The sequence below is a fragment of the Theropithecus gelada genome, chromosome 15, assembly GCF_003255815.1.
Source record: "Theropithecus gelada isolate Dixy chromosome 15, Tgel_1.0, whole genome shotgun sequence".
In the NCBI taxonomy this organism is placed as follows: Eukaryota; Metazoa; Chordata; class Mammalia; order Primates; family Cercopithecidae; genus Theropithecus; species Theropithecus gelada.
Window position 1 is genome coordinate 77,133,710 of NC_037683.1, and position 9,906 is coordinate 77,143,615.

Genomic DNA, 9,906 nt, shown 5'->3' on the forward strand with positions numbered 1-9,906 from the left:
ACCTCATGACCTGCCACCTCTGCCTCCCAAAGTGCTGAGATTACAGGTGTGAACTACCGCGCCCGGACGTTCATTCATTTTTAAAAGGGTAATATGATATGCCAGTCTGAAAGAAGAGGAGGACCTGGTTTTCCTAAAGAAAAGTTATAAGAGATTGTGAGCTCATTAGGCAAAATTTGAAAGAGTCCACTTAATGGTATACTTGGAAGAGAATGTTACCCATCTACCTAAGAGTAATAATTTCAAGTCAGTATTATCTTCACTACCACTGAAAAAATGACAGAGTTAACAGAGAATAAATGGACAGCTATTTGATTAAAAAAATTTTTTATTCAAATATTAATTTTATCAAATGAAACAAGAATCTTTGATGATATTTTGATGTTAAAAAAAAGTTTCATTCATGTGTTTGCACTTTCCATGGTTTAATTTGTTTAGGGTAAATTGTCCAACCTGAAATATAAATTATCCCTTTGCTTAGTATACTCTTTATTTCTTAAGAAACCAAAAAAAGGACATTTCATTTGATAGGATTTAGTTCAAGGATGTCAATTTACTGTTTCTAGTACTAAAGTACGGGTAACTATATATGGTCTTTAAGTGCAAATTATGGCATCAGTCAATGGTTCCCAAAACAAACCAAATCACACTTACATACTCAAAACACAGTATTTTCTTTTGCAAGTAAAAATATATAAATCAAGTTTCAAAGAACGTCTTTTCAGTAATTCCTGTTTTAGAAACAAAACCCCTCAAGAATAGTTTACTCAGTTTGTTGATACTTTCTCTCCCGCCAGTCTTCAGTCATTAAATACCTCTAACTTAAAGAAGGCAAAATGAAATTCAAAACCATTTGAATGCTTACAGGCAAATCCTGGGAAAGAAGGGAAAATAATAATTCAAGTAACATTTCTGTGAAACTGGGAATATGGCTCCTGTGTCTGCCCATTCTCTCAATTTGGTAGAAAAGGAAAAATAAGAGCTTGCTTCAGAACAGAACAAAAAGAAAAAAATGTCTATGACTAGGTCATGGGTTAAAAAAAAAAAGTACAGGCTGACAAACACTACTATGTAAATTAGTCAAACATTTTATTATATATATTTATATCAAAAGCACAAAAAGACTTTTATTCTGAAAACCAGGAAGATTGTGATGTTACAGAAGAAGATTCAATAATTCCAGTCCATTTCTAGGGTACTAAGTGTCTGATCACCTCAGTTAAAACAAAATACAAATGAGGCCAAGGTCACAGGTCTGATCACCCTGAGTCCCTTAGCACTATTTGGTTTCTCAAGTTGAGACATGTATTCCCAGTCCCAGTTAGCCACCTTCCAAGTGTTTGCTATTAGTCTTAATGGGTACTTAGCCAAAGACTACACCCAAATATAACCAAAGCTCATGTCTAAGTCATAAGATTAATCCTTCAATAATAAGGATAGCATAATTAGCTTTGTTACCTAATTCTACATAAACTAAATCGTCAAATATCCTAGCATAATTGAAATGACTTACCGAGGAAATAGTAAAGCTTGGAAGCATTCTATGGTAACTGAGCTGAAAAACGGGAAATGCCAAATGTTGTAAATGCCGTCATTACCAATAAGGGTCACCAAATTCTCAGAAATAGGTAATTGGCAGCTCAAGGCAGTTAGCACTACAAGATTTCTCTTTAAAAAAAAAAAAAATCATTTTTAAGAGTCCTTTTTTAAAAGGCTACATCAAAAACCAAACCAAAAACAAAAAAACAAAAAAATTAAAAAGGCTACATGAGTGAAACAATAACCACAAATTTAAAAATCAGATTATTATTCCTGTTTGTTCTTACGAGTCATTAGTATTCTTTGAAAACTTACTCCCTGAGAGATCCCAGACTATGTTAAGAAAGAGTGAGCTTGAAGTTATTCTTATTTAAAAAGAAAATCTATATTAGCTCATCACTTTTGATATTACTATAACTCTTAAAGTCAGCAGGGTAAAATCAAATTCTAAGGAATATAGTTTTGAGAATCATTTGAGGGTAAATGTAATGTCTACATCAAATTTGTATTATAGTCAAGGATTTAACTGATGGTGCCGAAAGTCAAGTATTTAAGAGTTAAGACTTTTAAAAATTGTACCCCCCAACTTACTTAGTAAAGTAGATTACCAATTACTGATTTATTGCTTTTAATGTGATGAAATACCAGATTTGACAGCTAAATTAGCAGTGGGATACAAGTACGTTTTTATCTTTAATCATTTTTGTAGAATAGGACATGTACATATCCATATAAAAAGAGACTGTAGCAGATGCCTCCCAGAATCAACCAGTTCTTGTAAACATTGCATTTGTGCAGATTTTCATACTTGATTCCAAAATTGAGAACAATAAGATTAAAGGCAAATTTAGTAGCCACAAAAAGTCCAGTTTGACTTCCTGCAACATATGGTACCACTCCTCTCTTCAGAACAAAACAAAACAAAAAACCTAGCAGCACATTAAAAAAAAGTTTACAAAACATTTCAGTACTCTTTCCCTCCCATCAAAAACCAAACAAAAATAAAGTGCAGCACCCATAAAAGTGTCAAGAAAATAGCCAAGTTCTTCCTTTCTTGTAACAAAATAGCACTTGGCCTCAGCAGTCTTAACCAAATTATACAGTGTCCATCATTTTGGGTTCATCATCTTCTTTATGTACCACTGAGTTTAAGCTGCAGAGAGCTGTATTGATAGAATACTGAAGATAATCTGGATTCTGGGGAAAAAGAAAAGGTGGATTGGGGGGGAGAAAAAAACGCATTATAACCAGTTTTATGACAGCACATACATATATATTCAGTTTCACAGTCCTATTTCTCTGCAGTGTAGTAGAGCAGTAGGAAAGAAGATGGACTTTGGAAAGAGACTTGGGCTGAATTCCAAAAAAATAAAGAAAAAAATAGGATGCTATCACCTCATAAGATGTGATAAAAGAATGATACATGTGAAAAACAGAAATGTTAACAAATACCACCTTTCTTCTCCATTTAATCATACAAGGCAAGGCTACAACTTCCATGTGATTATATATACACAGCTACTGATAATTTAAATATGGTTTGAAGTCAGCAATGCATTTTTAAGATTACCATCTAATTATAACAGTAAATAGAAAAACTGCAAATCATCTGAATGAAGAAAAAAATTTACTGGGTAAAAATTGTGGATATCTTCAGGGTCTACTATGGTTTCACAAAGGTTAAAACAAACTCAGTGAGAAATCTGTACGCTTTTGAGAGGTATTTACACCCTTATTTTTTTTTTTTTTTTTTTTGAGACGGAGTTTCGCTCTGTCGCCCAGGCTGGAGTGCAGTGGCCGGATCTCAGCTCACTACAAGCTCCGCCTCCCGGGTTCACGCCATTCTCCTGCCTCAGCCTCCCAAGTAGCTGGGACTACAGGCGCCCGCCACCTTGCCCGGCTAGTTTTTTTTGTACTTTTTAGTAGAGACGGGGTTTCACCATATTAACCAGGATGGTCTCGATCTCCTGACCTCGTGATCCGCCCGTCTCGGCCTCCCAAAGTGCTGGGATTACAGGCTTGAGCCACCGCGCCCGGCCTACACCCTTATTTTTTAAACAGAATAAAACCACGGGATTTTTTAAACAAGCATCACTCATAAATGTTATGTCAATTTCAAAAAACTGGGAATAGAAAACATAAAATCTTACTCAATAAATGCAAAAATAAAACCATTATTTGTTAAAGCACCATGAATAAGGGTATAGCCCTTAAGATCCAGAACTTTAGAAAATTCTTCCCCAATTCAATTTTGTCTACTCAATTGTTCCGAATGTCTGCTACTTAAGACTTTTACCACTTGTATTACTAGTTTTACTTGTATTTATTTTATTTAATAAACACCAACGAGGACAATAGTCAAACAGGATAGATGTCTTAAACCTCACCATCCAATAGGAGGTTGGGAGGCAGGGTTTTCTAAAGATCCTCCTAAGAAAGTACAACACTTTGTGAGATTCCTTTATTCTAAAAGTCAAAAAGCTAGCTGGAGTTTGGATTATTCCCAATCAGGTCTTTGTCAAGGAAATAGCAGAGACAACCGAATGAGACGGGATACTCACACTGGGCCTCAGTTTTAATCCTGCCTCTATTTAGTAATGCAAGCCTCAAGGAGAACAAAATTCACAATTTAGTAAAATTAAAAGCTAGCCTATACGATAAACCTAAAGTAACTGTTATTATATCTATATCCAAAAGGCCTTGGATTAGACCTCTCAAAACTAAGGATAATGAATGGTATTTGGCTTATTTCAAACAATTGCTGTCAATTATTAAAAAAAAGAAATTAAAAGCTAAATGGTTACCCACACTTAAGCTTTATCAAAAATGACCAATATTCTTGCTACATTGTCTCATTCTCCAAAAAAACAGCTTTAAGCCCTTTTTCTGACAATCCAAACCTAATTCTCTGGAAGAGAGCTTACAATTACTCTATTAAGACTGGGCTCCAGTTTTCCATGACACAACTTTAAATAACAGAATTGGCTGAGGAGATTCTCCAAAACTCATCCACCCATCTTCCTAAGAACTGTAAGATACTATCATACAGAGACTTTAAAAAAATAGAAGGAATCGGTATACCCAACCTAACCTATACTTAAATTTCATTGACTGTCCCATATTTTCATCTAGTAACATTCTCAACACATATGACTCAACAGTCTGTGGTATAGGTGAATAAGCAGTGAAGTATAACAGAAATCCAAAAGTAGAATATTAGATTCATCACTTATTGTGTTGACTTCAGGCAAGTTACTTAAGTTCTATGAATTTCAGTTTACTCATCTATAAAAATGAATGAAAATGAATCACAGGGTATTTGAGAAGATTAAATAATATGTGTGAAAGTGCTTTGCAACCTATAAACTGATATAAAAATGAGATGTTATTATGGTAAGATTTTTCTTCCAAACCTCTAAACTGATGATTTGGTCCCTCAAGTGTCCTCTCATTTTATTTCCCTCAATTAGTTGATAATCCTTTCTGCACATGTAGCAAGCATCTAACTGAAATTTTATCCAGCCCTTGTATCCTTCAGGACTACACCAGGATGCTCAAATTGCTTACCATAAGGAATTGGTCTCCCACCATGAGGAGATTAGCCCAGCTTAATTAAATCTGAATAACTCTGATAATATCAGCAATACAAAAGTGTCAGAATTGTATAATTCTAGTCCCCCCATGACTATAAGGGATGCCTAGCACCTGATATCAGTTGCTATCGAATATGTGTAACAAGGACTTACTTCTCTCAAACCAGAAGAAACTTCTTGATAACAAAGGCTAAGATACTATAATGTGTACCTTTCCCTCTTATGTTTAGAATCAGTTACACCCTTCCAAAGTCTCTTTTTTTCCTTCCCATGCATTATGTGACATTTTAATTGCAGGAGGTTTATATATTGGATTTCACAGTGACTTGGTCCCAGAATTCCCCTGGAAAAACTACTTCCCTATGCGCTATTTCTTAGGAAATGAAGAGAAAAATCATCAATGAATTTAAATAAAATTAAGAGATAATCTGTAGGAAATTTGTAGAGGGAATATTCCTTAGGGGGAACATTAGTAATTATTTAAAAATCAAACATTTATTTCCATCTTTGAGACTTTTTTTTTTCCAGGCAGCCTCTAGAGCCAGAGTAGGCTCAGAGACTCCTGAGAATAATATTTTTGACTGGGGTAAATATGATCAATCGCTTTCCTTAAAGGACATACATGTAATTGGAATGGTGAAATTATAGTGACATAAGGTCAAGTCATTGAAAATCTCAATTTTTAGCACTTTATGAGGTTTAAAACTAAATATAGGACTCTCCTTGCATTGTCTTTTGCATAAGACTTTCCTTCTCACAATGTAGGCAACAGATTAAACTGGCTAAAGCTGGTCTTAAAATCTTGGAGCCTGGAAATGAGAGATGACTGGGCTAAAGTGCTACTAGTAAAATCAAATGGGTAGGAATTATCTAATAACTTGAACTTGTAATCCTAACTAGCATCAGGAAGACCAGTGGTCTGATCACTTCTCCTTTTTGATGTAAATTTTTTCATGCTGCCTATATGACATGGTTTTACCTTGATCAAACCACTGAAGACTTCGAAGAGGCTCAAACAGTTGGCCAATATTACCAGATACAATATTATCAGCTACATTAATGTGTTCTAAAAATGTTACATCTTGTAGACAATACCAACATTTAACAAGAAAATACTAAATAAACTTAAGCAACAGATCACACTGATTCCACTTGCATGTCCACTTTGAAGCTAATTCATCTAAAAAAAATCAAAATGGCATAGTTCTAACTCAGGATGAGATGTTTTAAGGAAGTTCCTGAGGGAGCCATCTTGAAGAGTTTATGACTGAGAGGATCAATAGCTAAGATTTGTTCTTAAGAATGGTTAGGTATAACTAATCATTACTACATTAAAAGGAGAGGAAATCTGGTATCTCTAAATACTTAAGAGGTGAGATTCGGTACCAAAACATGGCATGAAGTAAGATTCAACAGTTATCTTCTGAGGCAGGAATACGTAAAATAGTAACACACATTAAAAAAAAAAAAGTTTGGCAAAATAACAAAAATTATGTGAACTAATATGCTTATAAAATAAATATTTACTTTTCCAACTTACCTGTGGTAAGGATTCTAATAAACCTATAGATCCAACACCAGAATGGGGAACATGATTCTGAAGTGTCATAGGATGAAAACTTTGTGATTGAGAATAAAGTCTTACTCTTGACTTGAAAGCTTCAAGTTCATTTTTGAATGCTTCAAAATAACCTTCTTCCTCTGCCTAGAAAAAACAAACAAACAAACAAAAAACAAAGACTGTGTTCTTCAAGATTTCTAGACATAGTAAACTCCAGAAAGCATATAACAGGTTTGAAGTGGAGGAAGTAATGACAAGGTGAATAGTCTAAATATAGAAACCACCATGATCCCTGTCACATTTGTGAAAACTACCTGATTTATAGGAACATTAATAATTGGTTTGCTCCATTTCCTTCTGCTTCAGCAAAATAAGCTAATAAAAAACAATCCCTCCCGATACATACGCACACAACTAAAAGAAAAGAAGGCTTTCTCTGTATTTTCCTTGATTTATCTGGATCCTTAACAGAATCCAAAATAGTCCTCGTTTAATCTGTCAAATTCATTCTATCTTCCTCCTACTACCAAACAATCAAGGGATATTCTTAAAACCTTTTAATCCTCCAACAACTAATGAAGGTGCACTATTACCTGTTCCTAGTAATTTTCTAACTCTATATTCCCTACTTATAAGAGCTATGAAAACCAAATAGAATTCAACAGTCAACGTCATTATGGAACTATCTTCTTGTTCTAGTTAAGCAAGTACCTTCTTTTCAATATTAGGGAAAGAAAAAGTATGATAACTTAGGTCGAGGGAGTGGAACTCTTAGGCAACTCCCTATTGGCAGCTGCCTCTGTTTATGTTTCTTCTGAATATAGAGAAATGATACAGAGATTTATCCTACCAATAGAATGCAGGCTTTAAGTTCAAGTAGCGGGAGAGATCTTGTCAAATGGATTTTAGGTTGTGTAATCAGGTTAAAACCTGTGGATTACTTATCAGCATCAGCATCTATTGAAATAACACAGAGAATGTTCTGTGCTGCCATCCTATCTTCTTGTAAATTTAGGAAGAACTTCCTTAATTACATTTTAGCACCTCGCTTTATAAGAACTTGTGTGGACGCAGAGTATGTCATATCCAAAAGTATTCTTTCTGAAAATTGAGAGGCACAATTGCTGGCCTCACTGCATGCTTAAGGTTTAGGGATTTAGATATAGTGATGACAGATTTTGTATTATTAAGTAATGTGTAGGCCACTTGCTTAATTTCTTTATGCCAATTTCTTCACCCATAAGATAGCAATAGTAATCCTCATAAAATATTATATGAATTAAATGAGTTAATCCATGTAAAGTGCTTAGAATAGTCCCTGGAACAAAGTAAGCATACCATGAAAGTGATTATTTCATAATTTAAAAAAAAGTATTATTAAGAATACAATGTTAAGATTGAAGACCAGTGCGTTTCAGTTTTACTTTGTTAAAGTAAATGTCAAACAATATATATGATTTGGCCATGTTCCATTATTTTATTAAACACCAGTTTAAACACATCCATTAATGTAAGATGAAAAGGAAATTATGTTTTTTACTACTCCTAAGTGTCAAGTAAAAATTCAGAAGAGACGAGGTGTGGTGGCTCATGCCTGTACATTTTGGAAGGTTAAGGCAGGAGGACAGCTTGAGCCCAGAAGTTCGAGACCAGCCTGGGCAATACAGTGAGACCATGTCTCGACAAAAAATTAGCTGGGGATGGTGGCATTTGCCTGTAGTCCCAGCTACCTGGGAATCTGAGGCAGGAGAACTGCTTGAGCCCAGGCGTTCAAGGCTGCAGTGAGCAATGATTGCACCACTGCACTCTAACCTGAGTGACAGAGCAGGACCTTGTCTCTAAAAACAAACAAAAGTTTAGACTAGTCACCAGAAGCAGCCTAGCTAAAATACCAAGTCAAGTATTTGCTATTAAAGTCAACTGTTTCAGGAAAACTTTGTGTTTCGGTTGCATTTCAGAAGAGTTTAGGGTATTTAAGTTAGGACTACTGCCACATTGACAGTTTTTTTTTAATATACGAATAATAATTTTATGTTTATAAAAGGAAATGTTCATTGTAGTACATGAAAAAGAAAATGGAAATTATAATTCCACCACACAAGTATAACCAAAGTTAAACTTTTGGTATATTTCCTTTTAACTTCTAATTGTATATGTTCAAATATATCCTATGTGCAGAAAAGCATGTAAAAGACATACGCACAGTTTATTCAGCAACACCCCCACTATGTGCCCGTAGAAATTAGGAAATAGATCATTACTAGTGTCCTAGAAACCAATTCCCAAGAGCATTTCCCCTCCCTCCCTGAGGTTATCATTATTGTAACTTTTGTCTTCTTAATTATTCCTTTACTTTAGTTTTACTGCTTATATATGCATCCTTCAACAATATATTATTTAGTTCTGCCTGTTATTAAAAAAACACTTTATAAAAAAATACAAAATAAGAACGTTGATACTAGATATATCCATTTAGTATCTATCTAAACAGATACATCACTCTGTGGTTTGTTTGATTCACTCTCGTTTTTCATCCATGCTGATGTTGGCTAGTATTTTACAGAATGAATATACAGGTTGCATATCTGAAATGCTTGGCACCAGAAGTTTTTCAGATTGTGAATTTTTTCAGATCTGGGAATATCTGCATTATACCTACCAGTTGAACATCTCTAAATTGAAAACACAAAATCTGTGAGTATTTCCTTTGAGTGTCATGTCAATGCTCAAAAAGTTTCGGATTTTGGAGCATTTTGGATTTTGGATTAGGAATACTCAACCTATACCACAATTTATTCATTGTTCCCAGGTTTTTACTATTATGAACAATCTACTATAACCATTACAGCAATCTAGTACATATGTGTAAGAGTTTCTCTAGAGCAGCAGTTCTCTTTACGTCTTGAAAATTACTGAGGGATGGCCGGGCGCGGTGGCTCAAGCCTGTAATCCCAGCACTTTGGGAGGCCGAGGCGGGCGGATCACGAGGTCAGGAGATCGAGACCATCCTGGCTAACACGGTGAAACCCCGTCTCTGCTAAAAATACAAAAAAAACTAGCCGGGCGAGGTGGCGGGCGCCTGTAGTCCCAGCTACTCGGAGGCTGAGGCGGGAGAATGGCGTGAACCCAGGAGGCGGAGCTTGCAGTGAGCCGAGATCGCGCCACCGCACTCCAGCCTGGGCGACACAGCGAGACTCCGTCTCAAAAAAAAAA

General features: G+C 35.2%; 1 protein-coding gene across 1 annotated transcript in view; it reads right to left on the reverse strand.

The window, feature by feature from the left end:
* Window positions 1-1,065: 1,065 nt before the first annotated feature.
* CDC37L1 (cell division cycle 37 like 1) overlaps window positions 1,066-9,906 on the reverse strand; it is a 29,116-nt gene continuing 20,275 nt past the window's right edge. The window contains exons 6-7 of the mRNA XM_025360502.1: window positions 6,673-6,837; window positions 1,066-2,736 (exon numbers count right to left, since the gene is read on the reverse strand). Coding sequence (XP_025216287.1) covers window positions 2,635-2,736; window positions 6,673-6,837 — 267 coding nt within the window. The 3' untranslated portion in view covers window positions 1,066-2,634. The remainder of the gene's footprint in view (window positions 2,737-6,672; window positions 6,838-9,906) is intronic.